The sequence below is a fragment of the Daphnia magna genome, linkage group LG6, assembly GCF_020631705.1.
Source record: "Daphnia magna isolate NIES linkage group LG6, ASM2063170v1.1, whole genome shotgun sequence".
In the NCBI taxonomy this organism is placed as follows: domain Eukaryota; kingdom Metazoa; phylum Arthropoda; class Branchiopoda; order Diplostraca; family Daphniidae; genus Daphnia; species Daphnia magna.
Genome location: NC_059187.1, coordinates 254,882 through 279,503, shown reverse-complemented (window position 1 = coordinate 279,503; position 24,622 = coordinate 254,882). Strand labels below are relative to the sequence as shown.

Genomic DNA, 24,622 nt, shown 5'->3' with positions numbered 1-24,622 from the left:
CAACCTGGGCTATTGTAATGAATTGATCGTCATAATTACAGATTCTCTTCATCGAAGAGAAATGTTGCAGCAAGCAGTATCGTGAAAGATTCGGCGGACTGTCTAAACCTGAAAATGGTTTGGCTCAGCCATTGAGCGTTTCTTAAAGGGCACTAGGGGAGTCTCACCAGTCTTAATTAAAGTTGCGACCAATCATATTTGTTTGAGAATTCTTACTTATAATCGTGGAGTCTGTTTTTCCTATCTCTGGTTTTTCCTGCTTCTGTATTTCCCATAGAGATTGACGAGCTGCAGTTGTATCAATGGAAGTCTATAAACAGGAAAATGGAAACCATATATTCTTTTGTTGCCTAAAAATCACCCAATTTCAGCTTTCAAAAACTGCTTAGATTGAGAAAAAAAAAAGAATACGATAGAATAGCAATTCTTTGTTTATTTGCTGCTATGAGAAAATTCTAGTGTAGTGTTTATTTGCTGCTAAGAGAAAAGTCTAATGTAGTAGCACAAAGTTATGATGAAAAATGTAATAGAGAAGAACCCGGTTTGAAATACTCAAACAATTGCAGAATTAGGTACACAAAATTATCTAGACTGTTCCAAGTGTTATTGACTATGCAATGAAGGAGGACTTGAGATCAAGGCGATCTTTTCAATTGGGACCTACATAGAAAGAAAGAATTTTCTTAGCATTAAGAAAATTGACTGGGAATACAACTAAATCGGGTGATTACGGCAAGACTATAAAAATATTATTTAATGTTACTGACTATTATAAAATTTACAAAACAAGTATTTTGATGTACGGCTACTAGAGTAGTTACGCAACAATTTCCACACTTTTTGAATCATTACTGACTTAACGTCTCATTTGCACCAAAATACGGAAAAGTTGCCTAAATCTTTGGTTAAATTGCGTTCCCCACTATATGACGGGTAATTCTGCACTGGGAATTTCTCTAAATTTAAAAATTAAGTTTAAAAATTCAAGTTACTTTGACCATAACTTTGACAAGAAGCTTTTCTTTTTTACAGCCATTTCTTTCCGAGTCTTACTTGCATGGAATTTATCATCGTGTAAGGATTTATCCCTCGTCTTTTTTCGTTTAAAAAAAAAGAGGAAATAAAAAATATACACTAAACGATAATTTGCAGGTAAGAACAATAGAAATAGCTATAAGCCGGAAATCATTCCATTCTAAAACATCGTTTTTTACCCTGACGATGGCATGAAACAAAAGAGGGTAATCATGCCATTCTGGGCTGGCAATGTTTGGATCCAAATCACTAACAGGGGCACGATACAATGTCAGTATCAATAAGTATTCATGAGACTAGTCTAAATGCGTCGTCTTTCGTCCAGAAGCTGTAAGGGTAGTCTCCAGACTAAGACATTTTTTTTTCAGGCGAGGAGCGGCCGTAAGACGAACCTTTGCTGACTCGAGTAAGCGCTACCAATTTGTATAACGCATATCCCACTACAAAGAGAAGTCATTAAAGAAGTAAAATAAAATGAACAAATAAGACACGTTAGATCACATTGAAGTTTGGACATGCAATAAGAAATGCGATTACCTGCAAGAACAAGAGATACGGCAATCAAGACGTTGACAATTCCAGAGCAGAAAAGAGCATAGAGGGCATACAACACAGGAGGCAGAGTGATGTACGACGTAGCCAACATGATGATTACAGGCCACAGTCGTCTTGGACGGAAATGACTTCGAATTGGTCCTTGAAAATGATGATTTTTCCCGAAGCAATCAGCCGAAGGAAACGCCCCTTCTTTCTTGTACGCATCCAACATTCGATCCTATATTTTATAAAATAATAATTACAATACGGGTCCTTCGAGGGCAAATTCGAGGTAACAATACCAAGCTTCATTGCAATATTGGGGGCAAAAAATAACCTGAACCTTCATAAACGTTGTTTGTTTTGGTTTTTAATTTGCGAATCGGTGAAAGTATCCCTGAAATCAGACGTTATGATTTAAAGTTGGCCACAACAAAAGTACAGCTCACGAAAAGTCATTATCCGAACGATTCATCAAAGTAACAACATATTTTTAGGTCAGATGTTTTCTTTTCCTCAAAAAATTACGTCAGAATTCTTGGCTACGTCCTAGCCATAAAAAAAGACAAAAAAGGGTCTACAACTGTTCAAAAAATTACATTCGTCTAGGACAAACTTTATGCCTAGATTGATAACTTTCAACAGATGTGATGACAGTTATCAACGAGTTATTTCGACTACTATCAAAATGCCGCACACGTGTAGGTGTATAGCTTTTACCTTGTGATGGTAGTTTTCATAGAGCCATTTGGAAGCCTCTTGCGGGTTTTCCGGGACATCTTCTAACGGAATCCGTTCAAGTAACATTTCGCCTATTACACGGCGTCCGAGTAACATATTTTTTAGGGTAGGTGTGGCACCTTCCTTGCTTTAAATACACGAATTCTTAATAATGCAATTTGACACAATCTATGCATCACTTGTAAGGTTCCAAACGTACCAATTGAACGCCAACGTGGCGCAGTATATGGCAGGAAATCGTCCTCTCAAATATTCCACCTGGAAGTAGGCCACGTTTCAACACCATCAGTTGGTTGTGTCGAAGGTTAAAAAGAAATCGATTACATAGTAGTTCTAGAAACCAATTCCTATTTTTCTTTACCGTCAGAAGGAAACCTTTGGTTCTTGGCAAAAGCAGGTGTTGTAAGGGTTGTAAACCTGACTTTTTAGCAAACTCGACGGATGCGGCCTGGTGAAAAAATAATAAAACAGAACATATTTTATGAATCAGTAATATGTTTAACAGCAATAAACCAAACATGGTGAATATTATAATAAATTTTAAATATTCACGCAATTCCGCCTGAAAATTTCCTCAATTAGCTGGCATTGGACTTGTCTACATATTGAAATTTTTAAGTTTTCACCCTGAAACAGGGACTCGAAGGAAGCAGGACAAATAAAACCGTACTAGGTGATGCGTAACTTTTAAGCGGAATGTTCTCAAGTAGTAACTATTTTTTGTATAAATACAATTTTGCTTGAATTACATGTTTGGCGGGGGTGAATCTGGTTCCTTCCGCGAAAAGTAGCAGCTGGATGTCACGAAACGCATTATTAGTTGCATAAGGATCATGTTCGACCGGAAGCTGAACCAACTTACCCAAACAGGATCGGCGTAGTCTCCGAGATTTTTTACTTGTTTTCCCATGATTACTTTATCTTTTTCCCAGTTTCGCTCTAAGCTTCATGTGGAATAGCCAAAACAAAGAAAGACTTAAAGATAATAATTGAAAAGTAACTAATTAGTCTAAGAAATAGGAGAAATTACAAGACTGCTTCACCAAACTGCCATGCCCAGCCAATGATAGGTATCCATTTAATAGATTTTTTAATAAAGACTTTCGAGCTCTTAGGATTCCAGGAAAGACGTAATAGTAGGAAGATTAAGGGAAATTTGAAATGTTAGATGAAGGCACCCAATTGCACAGAATTTATGTAACTCACCGCTAACAACCTAGATTGTTCACAAACCATCCATCCCATGAGCCAATCAACCTCAAATGAATGATTCATAATTACAATTGCATGCTCTTTGCCCATTTTAGACCAAGTATCATCATCTGTTAATACTGCGCATGTTGAAGATGACCACCATTCACCAATAAAAACAATTTCTGAAAAATGTCCCCATAAACCATCATTTTACGTGAAATAGCACGAAGAATCACAAAATATTATACTTACGAGTCCACAGAACGTAAAGCAAATAGTAGTTGAGTTTTTGGTATAACCATGGACTCCCAGGTCGTACACACATCCATAGAAGAAGTTGAATCACATTAATTATCAAACCGGAGACAAACAGGTTGATAAAAAGAATAAAAACTGGCAGAAACATAAATTTCTCAAGGGCCAACATTTTTGTTTTCTGCAAACATACATAAAGAAAAAGATGGGGTTATACTTGTGATCACATATCACATTAGAAGTCTTTTCAATTAGTCTACATATAAAGAAACTCTACAAAGGAAATTCATTCTCCTACTTACGTTTTAAATGTTATTTTTGACTACACAAATTAAAATTTGTTTTCCAGTCAATTTACTGCTTTGATTTTTGGTATCAAATCACTAGGTATTTTTATTTTTCAAAAATTTTAACTATGCATCCTGTTCCTAGAGAGCTAAATCAATTTAAGAGAAGTATTGTTAGTTCAATTATTGTTGAACAGCAATCTGTGTTTCGAGCAGAGGGCATTTCAGAGCAGGACGATGCTTGGGGTGAAATTACTAGCCAAACATTGGAATCTTTCTTAGCAACTAATTATGGACAACAACAAAATATTCCACAAAAGAACAACTGATAAACATTTCAATAAAGTGTATGAAGAGCCAACTTCCAAATTTGCATTGCTAAATTGACCAAGCAAAATTTTAATTGTTTTTACCTGCTTACTTGAGAAATCTTAAATTCACTAGTTAGACATGAACACACTTCGTTCTTTATTGCACTATAGGTAATGTAGCTTATTGATTTTCTGGGTTCTTATAACTTTCATTACAATACGTGGGTTTATTTGAAAACCCAACAACCCAGACAGATTACAAACACAGCAGTAGCCTATCTCCTAGTCCTACTGTGTCTGTTGTCTTGTGATACCTTGATACGTCTGTTTGGGAGTTCGATGCGCTCAATCTGGTTAGGGCTAGACATTGCCTGTTAGGCTACTTTACAAAGCATTTCAATTTCCAACTTGACATTGGATATGTTTTATTTTAATAGATAAAAGGTAGTATGGCTTAGGACGGAATTCTTAATAATATAAATATATATATAAGTCTATATATTTTTTACAACGTGCACCACTGGCTGTAGCAAAATAGTTACAAAAAAGCTACAAAAAAAAGCTGCAAAAAGTGTTTTGCATGCCTTAGAGGTAAAAATTAACGTTTAAAAATAACGGTAAAAATTAACTTAAAATGGTTTTATTTGTTGAATTTCAGTTCAGAGCCGTAATAACAAATTTTTAGGGAAAAAGAGGTCAAAGTCCTCAGAATGTCTGTATTATTTGGGTCGTCTGGTTGGTTTAACAAAGAAAGATAAGAGCAACTTATTTTACGCGGGAAGAAACGTAAGAGTCAGCGTTAGCACATGTGTTCAAAGATGATTTTACGTGTTTGTCAGAACTCGGGGAACGGGTGTTTTGCAAGAGATACATTTCATTTTTTGGCAAATTCGTTATGCGAAAAATGGTTTTTCTTGCTGAATGGTTTTTCATGCATGATGAATAGTATTAATGTTATGAATATATTGAATATATTGATAGCAAAACGACCATGACCATGACCAAAATGCTCTAGCAAGTAGCAACTAGCAAGAGTTCGTAATAGGAACTTCCTAGTTTCCTGGCTAACACAGAGTGATAGACCCCATTTAAGGGGTTTATGAATTAATTGTAATAATTAATTGTATTTTAAGGGGTCTAGTCTATGACTATGACTCTGGCCAGCTCTGGCTACTTAACGCTCGGCCCCGCGCCAATCGGGGTGTGGGGATAATCTTAATCGGGGAAGTGATATCGGTGGTCGGTGCCTTCCCTGATTATCAATGAATAGTGATCTAAATTGGCAGTTGCCCTGCGGCCAACAAGAACAAAATGTGACCCTAGTCACGTGATTCTCGTTGGCCTATCAGAACGCAAGGTCACTGGTAAGACTAACCCCCTATGGCTGAAGCGGTGCTTTCGGTGCAGCACCGATTATAGCACCGTTCCGCACCGAACTTCCCCGATTCATTTTACTCGGGGAAGCTTAGCGGTATGCCCGATTAGAATTTGATCGGGGCCGTGGCTAGCAACAAACATTTTACAAAGTGGCAACACTGCAAAATTTTGTTCAAGTACAATTTCAGATGGAGATTCAGTCATAGACTACAAGGTAAAGACTGAACTCCCCTATAACCCTCCACAGGCGATGCTTCTGCATGCCGGTAGGGGTCAGGCCGTACCGGTTAACAAGGCAATTTAGTCGTTCCCCGTTTCCCTACTGATTACGTGCTTCACACACACGCATTTTCGGGTATATGGAATTCATATTGATTTTTATATTTTATACTATAATTTTATATAGCCCTTCCACGTGTCTCTTGAATTTTTTCTTAATTTTACTTGCAAATTCGGGTGTAGAAAAAAAAGTTTTATGTGACCATCGTTTCTCATGAATATTTGGATTTTTAAATGAAATCTTGAAACACTGTTGTGAATTTGTAGGCGTCATTTACATTGTTTACGTTGTGGTTTTTCAAGGATTATGTTGTTCTGTGGTGTTCAAAATAAAACAAAAGGTATTTAATTAATTTTGGTTATGAATCTCGCTAGGCGATAAATGATAAATATATGTGATAATTCGATTCTTGAGTGATCAGAAGTCAGTGTTTAAAAGGTTGCCAGTCACTGAATAATACATACATCTTGAACATATTTTTAAATTTTTATGTCTTTTTATTTATTTCATATACTAAAATATTAATATAGGGCAGATACAAACGGCGAAATTAGTTGTATCAAATGAGTGTAGTTTGTAGCTCGCGCCTACTACCTTCTGTTGAAATCGAAAAAAACAACAACCAGTGTTTCACGATTTCTTTAAAACGAAATATATTCAAGGGAAAAGGGGGTCACATAAAATTAATTTTTTCTACACCCGAACTTGTAAGTAAAATTGAGCAAAAATTCAAGGGACACGGGGAAGGGCTATTCAAAATCATGGTATAAAGTAGAAAAATCAATATGAATTCCATATACCCGAAAATGCGTGTGTGTGAAGCACGTAATCAGTAGGGAAACGGGGAACGACTAAATTGCCTTGCTAACCGGTACGGCCTGACCCCTACCGGCATGCAGAAGCATCGCTTCGGACGATTCCTCTCGGGCTTATGGAGCCGATCGCCGTCTTTACTTCGTAGTCTATGATTCAGTTATCAACTTGACACCGAAAATAGAAATTGGCGGGATTTTCATATCTAGTGCCTGTAGTATACATTGTCACTGTCAACAGTAAGATAAAAGACATATCGAGGGAAGATTGCATTGATGGATACTAACGGAATAAGTTTGTATAACGTTGGGACAAGTTTAGACTTGGATGCTCTAACTCAAGGTGGGCCGCAGAATAACAACAACCACCATGACGAAGACGATACCGATGATGACGGTGAGGAAGAAGAAATTCAGCAACGAAATGCAGAGGTTGGTTTTCTCATAGAATAACTACCAGAATTGCTGAAAATTCTCCTATTTTATTTATAGCTACGGGATCTCCTCACAAATGCTTTTGATGATTTAATTGAAGAGGATGAAAGTGACTTTGAGGCAACAGATCAGCATCTCTCAAGGCTGCATTCAGAAAAAAGCCAAGAGTTCCAATCTGATTCTTCAAAACAAAACATATCTCAAGGACAAGAATATCTAGGAGATTCTTTACATAGTCCAATACATCGTCGACAGAATGAAGAAATGCCAGAATCTCTGCATCAGGATATTCCAGCAGATAGTGAAAGCAACAAGTCTTTCAGCACCTGGTCAAAGAATAACCATAAGAAGAACTGTGTTAGATTCAGTCCACTTGAGGAAAGTAAAACAAATTCTTACAGACCTTCATGGAATCGTAGCAATGAGGAAGAAATTGAAAAGCACTACCTCTCGTCTGGTCTGAATTCTCAAGCAGAACTGGAAATACTATATGCTGCCAGGGGAACTGAAATTAGCAAGCTCAATTCAGAGATCCATCATTTACATCATAAAGTGGCTCTTTTAGGTATTTGTAGTATCTCCTTTTTCTAAAGAGGTGTGTTTATTTGTTTTTGCTGCATTGCAGAAGGGGAAAAAACTGGAATGAAGATGACATTAGAAACAAGTGAAAGGATTGTGCAAGAAAGCCGTCAAGATAATCTGCGTCTTAAAGAAGAAATTGCTGCCCTAAATCAGCGAGTCAAAGAAGTGATAGAAACAAATCAAAACCTTATTTCTAAACTACAAGCAGCCGAAAATAATGCAATCAGTTTAGAGCGACAGCTTCTCGACCTTAATTTACTTCAGGCTAATCATCGCGATGCTAATAGACAAGATAACTTGCTAAGCGGCATTAAGGTAACCATGCCTAGACTTTTCGTTCCATCATTGTGATCGCCAAAAATGCTTTATCTTGTTTTACCACTAGGCGAGATATGATAACGATTTGCGATCCCTCAGAGATGAGCTCAATCGCCTTCGAACGGAGCTTGACTATAAGAATGAAAATATTTCGACCCTTGAGAGAAAGCTTCGTGACGTAACAGAGATGCATGAGCGCACTTTGACTGAAAGAGCGGCCAATTTGCAAGAATTCAATCGCGCCCTCGATCAACAGCGCATTTTACGCGAACAACGTGACACGCTTACGAGCGCAACTTTGCTAGATCAATTATCACGAGCCCAAGAGGAGATTGAACGATTAAAGAAGGAACGGATTTCTCAAAATTTATCCGATTCGATGAGTCAGATGCGATTAGGAACAAATAGAGATCACCCAGATGTCAAACAATCGGACCGAATTATCAGTAGCCTAGAACAACGCTTGCAAACCTCTGAAAAAAACGTCAAGCAATTGGAAGAAAAAATCTATCAGCTGCAAAAGGAGAAGGAGGCGCTCAACCACGAATTAAGCACGATCGCCAAAACACCTGTGCAATCTACGTGAGTTAGCATTTTCTGGGCGCATATTTTTTAAACGTAACATAAAGCGTCTCATTGATGGTGGATGATGATCATTTAGTGACCAAGACAGCAAACTCGGTACGGAACTGAACAACGTAAAAGAGCTCTATCTGGCGGTGTGCCGCGAGAAAGATTCATTGGAAGACCAGCTACAACAAATGGATTCTGGTAGATAGTTTGCTTGTTAACACCTGTTGCTTAATAATATTTTTAAATCACCGCACAGGCCGTAAAGAGTTAGATGAAGAAAAAAAACATTTATTGCAAGAACTTGAGGAGGTTAACCGAAAGATGGAAGAAAACCTCAACAGGCACAAGGCCATGATCGAGGCAAATTGGGATGCCAAAATGCAGACGGCTGTTCAAGAACATGTGGCTCGTGCTCGACTTGAATGGCTAAAGGAGAAAACATCCGGCCACGTGGACGATCTCGTTCATGTAGAGAAGAGCTTAGGTATGTGTTGCACTTCAGAGCACAATTCAATCGATGATTCACAGTGTAGCGCTTTTTGGCATACAGGTGAACTTCAGTGTCTGCGAGAATCTATGGACGCCTTGCGGCACGAGCGAGACGTTTTGCAGAACGAACTGATGAAGCGCCAACAGCAGCTTAAAGTGGAAAGACATTTGTTGCGCGAAAAGTTTGAAGTCGAAAAAAAGAATTTAATTAAAACGTGGCAAGAAAAAGTGGCTGCTGCCTCTCTGGTGGCTGCAGATAAATCGGAAAGCCAGCAACCTGAAAAGAGTCTAATCACAGCTACAGCCGATGCCATGGTAGGATATGCATTTGGGCAGTTTTGGGGAATGCTATTGCTAATCATTTGTCCGTGTCATAGGCTAGATTAAGACAACAGTGCGAAGACGAGAAACTCTCCATTATCGCCAGTTATGAAAAACAAATTGTAGAAATGCAATCCAACTCGTCGACACCTTTAACTTTGCAAATGGCATCCAGTGCTCGTTCGGCGCAATCGGCACTGGATTGGAAGTTAGACTTGTCCAAAATAAAAATGTGCCTCAAGAACTACCAACAGGTGCCAACAGATTTACTACACAACCTGGACAGCGCCATACAAAAGATGGAAACGTCGCGGCTTTGTGATCAAAAAGTGATCCAAGAACAAGCTGAAAAGTACAAGCATCTCAAGCGGCGTGTTCGTGACTACCAGAACTACGTCAACGACAAATTGGCCAAACACAAAGCTGAACGACAACGCAGTGAAGATTATTTCCGAACTGTTATTTCGGATTTATTAAATAGAGTCAATTCAGAGCTGCAGTTGCTCGAACAAGACCGCGCCAACGTCAATCGGGCCACAAATGTCGCCCCTAAGGTGCCTGCGGCAAGGGCTGCAGTCGCGTTCAAGACACCTACGGCATCTACGCCACTTGCTTCCCAAAGTGGGGGTTTACACTCCCTACCTGCGTCAACGTTTGCGCAAGGCATAGACGACTTGCAGCAGCAAGTCAACCTTTATGTTAGAGGCCTGACAAATTTCGGTAGTACTAACAAATAATTCATCGATTTTCACCGTTTTTTTCTTCTTCCTTTTTGTAGTCGTCGTCGTCCTCCTCCCTTTAAATGTGGGGATCCCCGCCGACGAGAAATATGTACAGTGTTGAGGAAGAGAAGGCATAAGTCTATCCACAGTTCAGAAGTAATACATTGATGATCTTGTAATAATCATAATAGTAAATAATCCCGTATACATAATTTTGTCTTTTCGTTAGTCTAATGATGACCTGATCTTCGGGCGGGAGAATTGACAACAAAAGGGAATATTTGGGTAAGGGGATTAATTAAGAGACGAGCGAGTAGGGGGTGTGGGAGATCATGAGTAACACTGGGGCATGTAAGATGTCGCCCTCTTGTAGACGGCAATATATTTTCAACAAAATGCTCTAATTTCCCAAGTTCTTGTAGGAAGTTGTGCTGTCATCGCCATACATTGTACGTGTACAGGCGAAATGGTGTTTATATCTGTTGGCTAAATAATATTTTTGTTACAGTGTCGGAAAACTGTCAAATGACTAGCTAATGGACATGTGTCAAAGTGAATTGAAACGAGTAGACTTTCAACGGATCAATATCATTTCGTGAAAGGTCTTTAGATAAGAGAAACTAGAAACATAATTAATTTAGATTTGATATTTAAATTGTTTGTTTTTTTGTTGCCTCGATGTTTCTTTAGGCTGGGCACATGAAATTGGCCAATGAGAGATCTTCATCTTCGGCTGGGCGTATAGAAACCTGCGCCCAATTGCGATGACGGCCGCTCGAGACGAGGCGCACCGTAGTGATGCCACATGCGATCGTTTCTTCAGACGCTTCTGATTGTTTGGGTTAGAATGGAAAATCAGCTCTTTCGAACGCCGAGAATGACATTAAACGGAATTACTTGGCTCGCGAGCTGCACCGCAGATAGAATCCGATACCAACATGTTAGCAGTATCCAAACCAGAAGAGCCGCCAATCTGCAGGTAGTCTGACATGTCTTTTTCCTCGCACTTGACAGGTAAAAAGAAAAAAGTTTTCTATTAAAATCTGCTCGGAAAGGCGCGTGGCATCATTATGTTTCATTACGTTGTGAACGACTTCGCCGGCCGTGGAACGGTGAGCGATCAAGTGATCACGACGGGATGATAAGAGACGACTCAATCGCCTCTGGTTAGTGAAACCGACATCGAGAGAAACAAGTGAAATGCTGGCAGGGAAGAGAGTGGTCACGCTGCAGTTGAGGCGACGTCCGTGATTGCTCAAAGTGTAAACGTAAGACGTCCCCTCCACCAGGATATTGCACGCTAACATAAACCCATCATCACAGTAAATCGTTTCAATCACACGGTTAACCAACTGACTGCGAATATTAAAATGAGGTAAGTTACGTTGAGGATTCTTGACGTAGTTGACGCGGAGGGAAAAGCCTTGGCCTAAACGAGGCACTCTGTACTGGACCAAAGCGGCATTTTGCGACGAAAGGTATCGACGCATGACTTGATGACTGCCACATTCGGATTGAACTCGTTGGTCGAGTGGCAATTGATGATCTTCGGGTGACGGGAAGAATTCGCCATTGAGTTCCCATCCGTCAACCACCTGCCGTGCGAATCAAACAAGTCGGATTATTAGTGTGCATTGATCTCTTCGGCAGTCAAATTATAGTTCACCGAAATGAGGCCTCCGTCTTCGCAAGAAACGTCGACGTGCAGTAGTTCAATTTCGATTTGTCGTTCCGGATCGGTGATGAGATAGAGGCCGCAAGTTGTACCTGGTTCCACTTCGTCTTTGGGACTTGCTTTGTAGTAAAAATGGCCATCCTTCGAAGTCACCGTCATGCAATCTTTCAAAGTTTTTGTATCGTCGTCAGTAAAAGGGCATGACATTGTTATTTTCGAAATCGATCGAAGACAGGCTTACCGTCAATAACGTTGTATGAATCTCTTCGTTGACGAGGTTGAAGAATAGAGTCAACAGGAGAAGAAGGCGCATTTTTAGCCTAAGATGTTGAAATAACAATTATCATTAGATCGTCATCTTCGTACTTGTTTACCGCTGCATAGATCTTCTATCGGTACGTCTATTCTTTTTCCTATTGATGTCAACATCTTCGTCTACACGGATATGGTGATATTAGAAATAACGGGAGGATGTGGATAAGACTTTTTATCTGCCACACAATTGACTTGTTTAGAAAATAGAGTCGCTCGTTAAAATAATGTGCTTAAAAATAGCATAAGGCATAGGCTTTTTGGATGACTGGTTTCTTATCTTCCTCCTCCGAGACGAGTAAACAAACCATTTTGCCTCGACGGGAAATGGGGATCTGTTATATTGATCGTGAGTCGTGAATAATTGAAATATGTATTAGGGACGTTCTACTTCTCTATGTCTATATGTCCCCATAGGTTTCAGATAGGGTGGCCAAGCTGCTGACGAGATAGCGATAATAAGTCAAGACTCGTTTAATTATGGTAGTAATGTATCTGCTATTTAGGTCATCAATTTCTACGAACTGATGTCGAGAATTTAGTTTTACGATAAGTCGATGTCTTCAAAAAGAACTCGTGCGTTCAAATTTAACGAAAAAACAAAAAAATATTTACCGTCGTATGAGATAGATCCTCAAAATGCAACGAAAATAGAGAGATCTATAAGTCCTTTATAACAAATCGTAAAAGAAGAATGGCGAACGAAATAGTCAATATCTACGTCGTATTGACATGTCCAAATCCTATTTGCTGGAAGTTTACGACCGATTTCTTTGGTGTCCTGTGTCCATGTCAAGAATAAGTGGACCACCATCTCTTTGTATTGGTTCACCATTGGGAGCGAATACTTGTAGTAATAGGAAAGGAAACGTGACGTTATAGACACACGTGAACGATATACGTATAGACTAGCCTAATAATCTGTAACGTCAAAGAGGCCCACACCCAAAAGAGTTAAATTGCCTTGAATGCTGATTGTTTGGGATTGTCAAAGCGACGATTGCAACGAGAAAAGCTTTTAGCCACCAAAGAAACGAGGCCTCTTAAGAAGATCCCGAAAACGCTCGAGTGCTATACACAATAAAAGATAAAGCTTTCAGGGGATAAATACACCACATCTATCAAGATGGCGACACGTAAAATAAGAATGACAACTTGGAAAGAAATGAATCGAAAGTGGTCAATTTACCTGCTCGTGAGGTAGAAGCGAAGCAGCCAAACAGCTCGAGCCAAAGCCAATCACAGCTACCAACAGCATCCAATTCATGATGACGAAATGATCTTGATTGCCTTTTATTTAGTGAAACGCTACTTCTCCACGAATGTCGTCGATTTCTTTACAAACGTCAATCAACAAGCAAATCTATTTGAATTTGTGTTTTTTTTTTTCGGGTGAAAATTGAGCCTATTGGTATCAGATCTCTATAGAGGACGATGTGGGCCGGACGACTGCGAGGATTCCACTTGCAATGGGATCTTTTATAGTCGAATGGGTGGCGGGCACAACGGAGGCGGCCTGCCCTGCACACCTCCCTCCTCTTTTTCTTCTTTCTTTTTCCATCACAACTCGATCCGACTGATGCCTCCGTACATCTTTCTGTTTTTCTTTTCTCTGTCCCTCTTTCTTGCTTCAAAGCAAACAATCCAAATAGGCTCTACATATCAGATATACTATATCTAGATTTAAAAAGGAAAAACTATTTATTTTTGTTGCCGTCCTATTTTTCGTGTCGATCGACAGAGACGCTGTTGGATGTACATGAGATTCTTTTTAGCCCCCGTCGTGCTATATACCTAATATTAATTGCATCATCTCCGCGTGTCGGTCCTCCCGCTGCAATTGGCTTGCCTCTACGGGTGGTAAAAACACCCTGAAAAATGTAACCCTAATTAAGTAGATAATTCAGTTTACCATCCGAAGACAATCCAGGTCGTATTCTCCAGCACGTTGAAGAAAAAAATAGTAGGTCAGTGTTGTAGCAAACTGTTACGAGATTCTTGATGTGGCATCTGCTGAGCTTAATGTCAACACGAATCGAGCGCAACATATGCAAGTAGCAGGTCGTATAACATAAAATAATTTCTTGCTTTCCTATTTGAAAAATTCAATATGTAAGCGCCTGCTGTCGTACACGCAGCCAATCGTTCTTCCAGCTCATTTACGCATATACTTTATACAGATCCATTACATGCCATTTTGCCGAAACAGCAGCCCGCTTTATTCCTTGTTTGTATTTTTGCATCATGCGTATAGTCTACATATATAAGCTAAGGGGAACATCATACACGCTTTAATTGGTAATTAGTAATTATCAACAACATAATGAGTATATCGTGTCATAGCTTCGATGTTCTGTCGTAGGATAATACGCATGAATATTGAATTGAATAAAAGACAATTTCCAGAAGAAATCGAGTTTATTCTTAATGCTTCAAGTAGATACAGTACAGACTATTTTTTAGTTCTTCAAAGCCGACGGGGGGAAACAAAATCGCAGCCTTTCCTTTAAATTGTGAAGGGATATGGATATATCGGTGCGGAACGTTGACATGATCTTTCCATCACTTCACGGTTAATGCACTGCGCACGGACGGTCCAGTTCACTATTTGTACGGACACGTTGATACCGTACAAGAGCGTCACAGCAATCGCCTCCGGATGAGATCAATCGCCATTGCTCTTAAAAAGAAAAGAAAAAGCATTTCCTATTCCATCAACTAACGCGTCCATATTCGCCCCTCTGCGCTGTGACCACGATCACGTTTAGACGGTTGCTTCTTTCATTTCGGTCGCTATAGTGGTGCCCACTCGTCTTTCGATCGGCTGTAGAACCCTACACGCCAATAACCACGTCCTAGTTTTTCTATAAACGTTTTATATTAAAACGAATCTATCGCTCCAATTCATCTCTTATTTGCCCGTCATTCTATTGTTGTATTTTTTTTTTTTTACGCTTACTGTTAAGTCGCTATGAAATAGAATATTGAATATGTTTATACATGGCGTCCGGACGTGATTCACTTTAGTACAGTCGTCCGTCAGCCACCTTTATTGCCCTCACGGATTATGCACCGCATGTGTTTTTCAAATTCATTGCTTTTCCAGCGATGTAGTGAATCACATGTTTTGTTTGAATTCACAATCCTTATTTTTAAGGCCGGTTTTAAATGCAAGTCATAAAGAAAGAAAAAAATCTGATATCTATTCAGTTTAGGTCTGCGTATGCTGTTTTTCCTGCAATGAATGCTGTAAGAATATAAAGAATTTGTGATACATTCAAAGAACTACTGCAAATTTGATGATTCAGACGAGGAGGGGGGAGGTATGTGGGTTTAATCAACCGTGCAGGACCACACGATAAAAAAAACACGGGTTTATTCAAAACATGTAGGTCTACTGTACATCCATACATACACAAAACAATACACATATCCTACAAGATTCCGTGTTTACTGTACCAGTGTACGTTGCAAGTTACAATACAAACTGTACAGAATTACTTGTTATATATGGATATAATACTAGCAAAGAAACCCACGCAGTTCCAATTCTACTGAAATACACTGTACAAGACTATAACGAAAAACATAAAAGACGACCCGAATTCAAAGTGAATATTTCAACAGCAGAAAACCTTAATTTCTTTTAAGCAAATCTTGAAATTTATCAGATTTTTGCGCAAAACGGCATATACGATAAGTATCTGTATAGTATAAAGTCTCGTCGTGCATCTTCTTTTAGATTTTCTATTCCTATCCGAAAAAGTCAGCCGGTCGGAAGACTCCGTTGACGTTTCTCGTTGTTTTGATGAATCGGTGTTATAAGTTGAGGATATGAGCATCACGCTGATTGGATTGATCGTCAATCTAAAGCCAAAGAGAGGCTCGTACAGGTTAATTGCGCTAATGACGAACGACCAGAGAGAAAACAATAATAAATCCTGTGATATAGTTTGGCATCAGATGACAAAGCCCATTCACCCCCCCTGGGCGTAAAAAATAATCAATTTGCGACAGTGTTCTATATAGGTAGACTATCCATCGGCGGCCATTCTCCGGATGTCAATGGCCGTTCAATCAAAGGAGCGGTCGTATATCCGTTGAACGAATGACATCAACCATCGTATATATAGGAGCTAAACGTTAAGCCAGCGTTTCAGCCCTCAGCGCTGATGCAAAGGTTCGAAAACAAATAAACGCGCGAGACGAGGTGCGAATAAGAAAACACTGGCGCTCTCCATCAAAGAAATCAAAACAAGAAATCGTCGCACCAATGGCGACTATATCTGCTTTTCAAAAAGAATAGGGGATGAAAAAGAGCTCACAGGAAGCGTTTAAATTGCTATCTTTTTCCGGCCTATAGATCTATATCTGCTATTCCGTATCGCAATTCAATGATTTTTTCCTTCTACGTCATCACTCTAATGCATTTTCAAACTTGTTCATCTTTGTGCAATTCGACCAGACGAAATCCATCTTTATCTTACAAATCTCTGACACTTTTGCATTAAAATGCACTTTTTCTTTAAGAAAAAAGAACTATCGTAATTAGATTCATTCGATTATCTATACATTTTGCGACTGACAAAGTTTACTTTCGTTTCTGGGCCCGTTCCACACATGGATGCTCCTTTTTTATTGTTGGCATCTCTTCTAGATTCCCGCAGTGAAATAAAGAAGCCAAGGCAAGCAGGTCGTATTGCCTCAGCCCACGCTTTTCCAACCGCCCACTCATCTGATGACGTCAGTCGACGGGAGTTTGCCCAGGCGCGCGGATGCAGTCTATAGTGCTTCAATATATAACATGTAGTGTATATAGACTATAGACTATACTATATTCATGTAGGGTAAAAACGCGAATTCGGACACAGGGCAGGTTCTTTCTAATTCCGGACACAAAAATACATTTTTTCCCTTACTGTTATTGCAGTCGCAAAGAAGATTTAATACAAAATCTAATGGTAAAAATCAAAAGTAAAAGGGGAAATGCGTTATTCAACGAAAAAACAACTTATAAATCCTTATAATACCCGAGAAAATGCTAAATAAAATCTAGTCGTTTTGCTTACGGGCGACCTGTCTAGATTGTGTACTAGCTACTAGCTAACTCTCCGACGGCACTAAGAATATCAAAGAAAAAAATGTATGAATCCTTAAAATAATTATACTAAATTGTAGAACATGAAAAGCTCTTTAAAATGCGTCCAAGTCTGGCTAATGAAGTGCAAAATTAATCATAATTTCAGCAATATAAAGAGACACCCAGTTTTGCTAATTTCGGACAGACAATGCTAATGTCGGACACATTTTTTTTTTTTTTGAAAAAAATTTTTGTTGATATTTTTACATCAATCGACGCAGAATTTTAAGACGAATCGATTAATATACAATGTTTTTAGGTTTTTTTGTGTCCTTTTGACGCAATTCACAGAAAAATACATTAATGACTCTGGATCTAGCCTGAGCACATCCATAAAACTCTTTTATAAAATAAATTTTCATTGATTCATAAACAATCAAATAATCTTAAAGCCAATAGGGTTTTTGTTTTTTACAAGACAATTCCCTAATTTTACTATGCCCTGTTAACTAAGAAACGGCTAACCCTTTCGAAAATGTTCTCTCTTATTCGGACACATATATTTTCGTAGAAATTTTAACAAAATACCAATAGATTTAACTATTTAACTTTTGTTTTACCCCTTTGCCCAGGTGTAAGAGGGATTTTAGTGAAATCCCTTACATTTCTGTAATTGAGTTTCCTTTTATTTTTTTGCATAAGCTCCCATGAGGCTAATTCCGGACAGCAGACTGCAGCAGACTACACAAAATGACATGCTTTTATTATTGTTGAAAGATATCTGTGATAGCTCAGCGGCAAAGTGTTGGGATCAAAACACTAAGTTCGATGGTTCAATACTGATTGAGACCAATATATTACTTTTTCTAATTTTCTTTTTTTGCTTATTTTTTGTTTAATTTTTAAGTCGCTCAATATGTCTTAAACTTAAATTACCCTAGCCAATATTGATACGGTTACCTTCCCTGAAGTGTCTTTTATAAAACTATTCCATTCGGTAGTACATTTGTTGTATAAAATTCGTCAAATTCGTTATTGCATTTTCATTTTTTTACATAAGCTCCCGTGTTGCTAATTCCGGACAGTAGACTACAGCAGATGACACAAAATGATATGCTTTTATTGTTATTGACAGATATCTGTGATAGGTCAGGGGTAAGATGTTGGGTTCATAACACTAAGTTCAATGGTTCAATACGCATTGAGACGCAAAAGTTATTTATTTATTTCCTTTTTATTCGTATTTTTTGTTAAAATTTTAAGTCGCTCAATATGCCTTAAACTTAAATTACCCTAGCCAATATTGATACGGTTACATTACCTGAAGTGTCTTTTATAAAACTATTCCATTCGATAGTACATTTGTTGTATTAAATTCATCTAATTCGTTATTGCATTCTCATTTTTTTACATAAGCTCCAATGTTTCTAATTCCGGTTAGCAAACCACGTACGTGAAAAAAAAATAAATAAAAAAAAAATAAATAAAATTACTTCGTTGCTAAACAGAACCGAACGCTTAACCCTTGAAATGGTAGAGCAACGTCTTACGCTACAGCCATGTAAGATAAAATTTTTTTGTATTGTATAACATGTCATTTAGTCAATTTCTGCTGTCCGGAATTAGCGTCACAGTAGCATATGCCAAAAACCAGAAAAACTCGATGATGAATTAGACGAATATTTTCCACCTGCTATAGTTATGATTTTAACAGTCTGATAAAGTACACTTCATGGAATCGAATTGTATAAATATTGGTAGGGATAATATAAATATTAGACACATAAAGCGACTTGAAAATTTTTTCAAAAAGGCGAAAAAAAATATATTAAAAAAGTAAAATTCTTAATCCTGCAATCAGTATTGAACTATTGACCTAATGGTTAGCAGCACAGTGTCTAGCCACTAAGCTATTACAGACACCAATTATTGAAAATGTATAGCATGTTATTTTATATGTAGTCTGCTGTCCGGAATTAGCAACGTGGTAGCTTATGTAAAAAAAAGGGAGAATACAATCATGAATTAGAATAAGATTTTCCATCAAATAAGGTGAAAAAATTCAACTGCCTTGTAAAGGCCATTTTAGGGAATCCAACCATATAAATATTAGTAACGATTATATAAATTTAAGACATATTAAGCGACTTAAAATTTTTTCCAAATATACGCAAAAAACGGAAAATTTAAAATACAATTCTTACATCCTCTGCGAGTTTTGAACCACAGATCTTTTAATTGGCAGCGCAGCACCTTTCCGCTAAGGTATTACAGATATCTAATACCTGAAAGAAAAAGCATGTCATTTTATGTCGTCTGCTGCAGTTTGCTGTCCGGAATTAGCAACACGGGAGCTTATGTAAAAAAATGAAAATGCAATCATGAATTAGATCAACATTATTCATCAAACATCGACAGCAAATTGAACTGTCTTGTAGAGGCAGTTTCAGGGAATGTACCCTATAAATATTAGTTAGGATAATTTAAGTTTAAGAGAGATTGAGCGACTAAAAATTTAACAAAAAATCCGAATAAAAAGGAAAAAAACAAAATTATTTTTGCCTCTCAATGAGTATTGAACCATTGACCTTGTTGTCATGAGCCCGACACCGTACCGATGAGCTATCACATATAGTAGAGAATAATAATATAGGCATGTCATTTTGTGTCATCTGCTGTATCAACTGTCCGGAATTAGCAACACGGGAGCTTATGTAAAAAAATGAGAATGCAATAACGAATTAGATGAATTTTATGCAACAAATGTACTGCTGAATGGAATAGTTTTATAAAAGACACTTCAGGTAATGTAACCGTATCAATATTGGCTAGGGTAATTTAAGTTTAAGACATATTGAGCGACTTAAAAATTAAAAATAAAATACGCATAAAAAGGAAAAAAAAATAATTTTTGCATTACAATGCGTATTGAACCAATGTAGTTAGTGTTATGAGCCCAACACCGTACCGCTGGGCTACAACACATATCTGTAATCAACAATAAAAGCATGTCATTTTGTGACATCTGCTGTAGATTACTGTCCGGAATTAGCAACACGGGAGCTTATGTAAAAAAATGAAAATGCGATAACGAATTTGATGAATTTTATGCAACAAATGTGCTACCGAATGGAATAGTTTTATAAAAGACACTTCTGGGAATCTAACCATATCAATATTGGCTAGGATAATGTAAGTTTAAGACATAAAAAGCGACTTAAAAATTTTCAGAAAATTAGAAATACAATGAAATTTGAAGAAAATTTTTTAAAATTCCGCATGGGTATTGAACCATTAAACCTGTTGTTGCTAGCGCAACACCTTACCACTATGCTGCTATAGACATCATTCAGCTAGTATGAATAGCAGTGTAATTTTACGTCGTCTGCAGCAGTATACTGTCCGGAATTAGCAACACGGGGACTTATGTAAAAAAAAATGAGAAGGCAATCGTGAATTTGATGAACATTTTCCCGTAAACATAGACAACAAATTGAATTGTCTTGTAAAGGCAATTTCAGGGAATGTAACCATATAAATATTAGTTAGGATAGATTAAGTTTAAGACATATTAAGCGACTTAAAAATTTTACAAAATATACGCATAAAAAGGAAAAAAACACTAAAAAAAATAATCGTCTCGAAGAGTATTGAACCATTGAATATAGTGTTTGTACCCCAACACTTTACCGCTGAGCTATCACTGATATTAACGAACAACAATAAAAGCCTTTCATTTTGTGTCGTCTGCTGCAGTGTACTGTCCGGAATTAGCAACACGGGAGCTTATGTAAAAAAAAATGAGAATACAATTTCGAATTGGATGATCATTTTCCATTGAAAATGGAATAAAAATTGAGCTGTCTTGTAAAGGACACTTCAGGGAATCTAACCATACAAATATTAGTGAGGTTAATGTAAGTTTAAGAAATATTAAGCGATTTAAAAAATGTTCCAATAATACGCAAAAAACGAAAATTTGAGAAAAAATATCTTTTTTATGTAATACACGAGTATTGAACCAAGGACCTTTCAGTTCAAAGCCCAATACCTTACCACTAAGCTATCGAGGTTGTTTAAGTTTTCAAATAAAAAGGATGTCATTTTGTGCCTTCTGCTGCAGCGTAGTGTCCGGAATTAGCAACACAGAAGCTTATGTAAAAAAATTTAAATTGCAATCGTGAATTGGATGAACATTTTCCATCGAAAATGGAATAAAAATTGAAGTGTTTTGTAAAGGACACTTTAGGGAAGCTAACCATACAAAAATTAGTAAGGTTAATGTAAGTTTCAGAGATATTAAGTGATTTTAAAAATGTTCCAATAATACGAAAAAAAAACGAAAATTTCAAAAAAGAAATTTTAATGTTCTCCACGAGTATTGAACCCACGATCTTTCGATTATCAGCCCAACACCTTACCACTAACCTAACATAGTTGTTAAGAGGCACAAATAAAAAGCACGTCATTTTGTGCCTTCTGCTGCAATGTACTGTCCGGAATTAGCAACACGGGAGCTTATGTAAAAAAAGTTAGAATGCAATCGTGAATTGGATGAACATTTCCATTCAAAATGGAATAAAAATTGAGCTGTTTTGTAAAGGACACTTTGGGGAATCTAACCATACAAAAATTAGTAAGGTTAATGTAAGTTTAAGAGATATTAAGTGATTTTAAAAATGTTCCAATAATAGGTAAAAAACGAAAATTCGAAAAAAAAAATATTTGTAATGCACTACACAAGTATTGAACCAAAGACCTTTCAGCTTGCAGCCCAACACCTTGCCACTAAGCTATCACGGTTGTTCTTATAGTCAAATAAAAAGCATGTCATTGTGTGTCTTCTGCTGCAGTGTAGTGTCCGGAATTAGCAACACGGGAGCTTATGTAAAAAAAATGAGAATGCAATCGCGAATTGGATGATCATTTTCCATTTAAAATGGAATAAAAATTGAACTGTCATGTAAAGGAAAGTTCAGGGAATCTAACCATACAAATATTATTGAGGTTAATGTAAGTTTAAGAAATATTAAGCGATTTAAAAAATGTTCCAATAATACGCAAAAAACGAAAATTTGAGAAAAATTTCTTTATAATGTACTACACGAGTATTGAACCCACGATGTTTCAGTTCACAGCCCAACACCTTACCACAAAGCTATCGATGTTGTATTGATCTAAAAATAAAAAGGATGTCATTTTGTGCCTTCTGCTGCAGCGTAGTGTCCGGAATTAGCAACACAGGAGCTTATGTAAAAAAATTAAAATTGTAATCGCGAATTGGATGAACATTTTCCATCGAAAATGAAATAAAAATTGAGCTGTTTTGTAAAGGACACTTTAGGGAAGCTAACCATACAAAAATTAGTAAGGTTAATGTAAGTTTCAGAGATATTAAGTGATTTTAAAAATGTTCAAATAATACGCAAAAAACGAAAATTTGAAAAATTAATTTTAATGTTCTTCATGAGTATTGAACCACTGATCTTTTAGTTTGCAGCCCGGCACCTTACCACTAACCTAACATAGTTACTAAGCAGCTCAAATAAAAAGCTTGTGATTTTGTGCCTTCTGCTACGATGTACTGTCCGGAATTAGCAACACGGGAGCTTATGTAAAAAAAATGAGAATGCAATCGCGAATTGGATGAATATTTTCCATCCAAAATGAAATAAAAAGGGAGCTCTTTTGTAAAGGACACTTAGGGGAATCTAACTATACAAAAATTAGTAAGGTTAATGTAAGATTCAGAGATATTAAATGATTTTTAAAATGTTCCAATAATACGCAAAAAATGAAAATTTGAAAAAAGAAGTCTCAATGTTCTCCACGAGTATTGAACCACAGATCTTGCAGTTTGCAGCCCAACACCTTACCACTAACCTAACATAGTTGTTAAGATTCTCAAATAAAAAGCACGTCATTGTGTGCCTTCTGCTGCAATGAACTGTCCGGAATTAGCAACACGGGAGCTTATGTAAAAAAAGTTAGAATGCAATCGTGAATTGGATGAACATTTTCCATTCAAAATGGAATAAAAATTGAGCTGGTTTGTAAAGGACACTTTGAGGAATCTAACCATACAAAAATTAGTAAGGTTAATGTAAGTTTCAGAGATATTAAGGGATTTTAAAAATGTTCCAATAATAGGCAAAAAACGAAAATTCGAAAAAAAAAAATTATTTGTAATGTACTACACAAGTATTGAACCAAAGACCTTTCAGTTTAAAGCCCAACACTTTGCCAATAAGCTATCACGCTTGTTTTTATCGTCAAATAAAAAGCATGTCATTGTGTGTCTTCTGCTGCAGTGTAGTGTCCGGAATTAGCAACACGGGAGCTTATGTAAAAAAATTAAAATTGCAATCGCGAATTGGATGAACATTTTCCATCGAAAATGGAATAAAAATTGATGTGTTTTGTAAAGGACCCTTTAGGGAAGCTAACCATACAAAAATTAGTAAGGTTAATGTAAGTTTAAGAGATATTAAGTGATTTAAAAAATGTTAAAATAAAAGGCAAAAAACGAAAATTCGAAAAAAAAAATGTTTGAAATGTACTTCACAAGTTTTGAACCCAAGACCTTCTAGTTTGCAGCCCAATACCTTGCCACTAAGCTATCACGATTGATCTCATAGTCAAATAAAAAGCATGTCATTGTGTGTCTTCTGCTGCAGTGTAGTGTCCGGAATTAGCAACACGGGAGCTTATGTAAAAAAATTAAAATTGTAATCGCGAATTGGATGAACATTTCCCATCGAAAATGAAATAAAAATTGAGCTGTTTTGTAAAGGACACTTTAGGGAAGCTAACCATACAAAAATTAGTAAGGTTAATGTAAGTTTCAGAGATATTAAGTGATTTTAAAAATGTTCCAATAATACGAAAAAAAAACGAAAATTTCAAAAAAGAAATTTCAATGTTCTCCACGAGTATTGAACCCACGATCTTTCGATTATCAGCCCAACACCTTACCACTAACCTAACATAGTTGTTAAGAGGCACAAATAAAAAGCATGTCATTTTGTGTCTTCTGCTGCAGTGTAGTGTCCGGAATTAGCAACACGGGAGCTTATGTAAAAAAAATGAGAATGAAATCGCGAATTGGATGATCATTTTCCATTCAAAATGGAATAAAAATTGAGCTGTCTTGTAAAGGAAACTTCAGGGAATCTAACCATACAAATATTAGTGAGGTTAATGTAAGTTTAAGAAATATTAAGCGATTTAAAAAATGTTCCAATAATACGCAAAAAACTAAAATTTGAGAAAAAATATCTTTATAA

General features: G+C 37.1%; 3 protein-coding genes across 7 annotated transcripts; 1 reads left to right on the top strand and 2 right to left on the bottom strand.

Annotated features, from left to right (window-relative positions):
• Positions 1-413: 413 nt before the first annotated feature.
• LOC116924731 (1-acyl-sn-glycerol-3-phosphate acyltransferase gamma) lies at positions 414-4,714 on the bottom strand. 4 transcript variants are annotated; one of them, XM_032931257.2, is made up of 12 exons: positions 4,463-4,713; positions 4,065-4,198; positions 3,760-3,943; positions 3,520-3,689; positions 3,344-3,423; positions 3,176-3,257; positions 3,063-3,107; positions 2,675-2,761; positions 2,513-2,571; positions 2,293-2,440; positions 1,573-1,810; positions 414-1,475 (listed from the first exon to the last, which is right to left on the bottom strand). In XM_032931257.2, exons 3-12 carry the CDS (start codon positions 3,932-3,934, stop codon positions 1,384-1,386), a joined length of 1,176 nt encoding a protein of 391 aa, XP_032787148.2. In that variant the 5' UTR covers positions 3,935-3,943; positions 4,065-4,198; positions 4,463-4,713; the 3' UTR covers positions 414-1,383. The 4 variants fall into 4 exon arrangements, with proteins under 4 accessions (XP_032787148.2, XP_032787149.2, XP_032787151.2 ...); XM_032931258.2 differs by having other exon boundaries at positions 4,471-4,713; XM_032931260.2 differs by lacking the exon at positions 4,065-4,198 and having other exon boundaries at positions 4,463-4,714.
• A 2,234-nt stretch (positions 4,715-6,948) lies between these two features.
• On the top strand, positions 6,949-10,665 carry LOC116924722 (spindle pole body component 110). Of its 2 annotated transcripts, XM_032931243.2 has the most exons (10): positions 6,949-7,261; positions 7,322-7,829; positions 7,890-8,161; positions 8,232-8,746; positions 8,826-8,935; positions 8,994-9,221; positions 9,288-9,541; positions 9,604-10,267; positions 10,326-10,425; positions 10,499-10,665. In XM_032931243.2, exons 1-9 carry the CDS (start codon positions 7,106-7,108, stop codon positions 10,388-10,390), a joined length of 2,772 nt encoding a protein of 923 aa, XP_032787134.2. In that variant the 5' UTR covers positions 6,949-7,105; the 3' UTR covers positions 10,391-10,425; positions 10,499-10,665. The 2 variants fall into 2 exon arrangements, with proteins under 2 accessions (XP_032787134.2, XP_032787135.2); XM_032931244.2 differs by having other exon boundaries at positions 6,950-7,261; positions 9,604-10,425.
• On the bottom strand, positions 10,427-13,719 carry LOC116924723 (corticotropin-releasing factor-binding protein). The gene is made up of 7 exons (XM_032931245.2): positions 13,446-13,719; positions 12,186-12,264; positions 11,936-12,108; positions 11,654-11,864; positions 11,352-11,569; positions 11,167-11,275; positions 10,427-11,098 (listed from the first exon to the last, which is right to left on the bottom strand). The coding sequence occupies exons 1-7, from the start codon at positions 13,521-13,523 to the stop codon at positions 10,956-10,958; spliced, it is 1,011 nt and encodes a 336-aa protein (XP_032787136.1). The 5' UTR covers positions 13,524-13,719; the 3' UTR covers positions 10,427-10,955.
• Between the last annotated feature and the right edge of the window lie 10,903 nt (positions 13,720-24,622).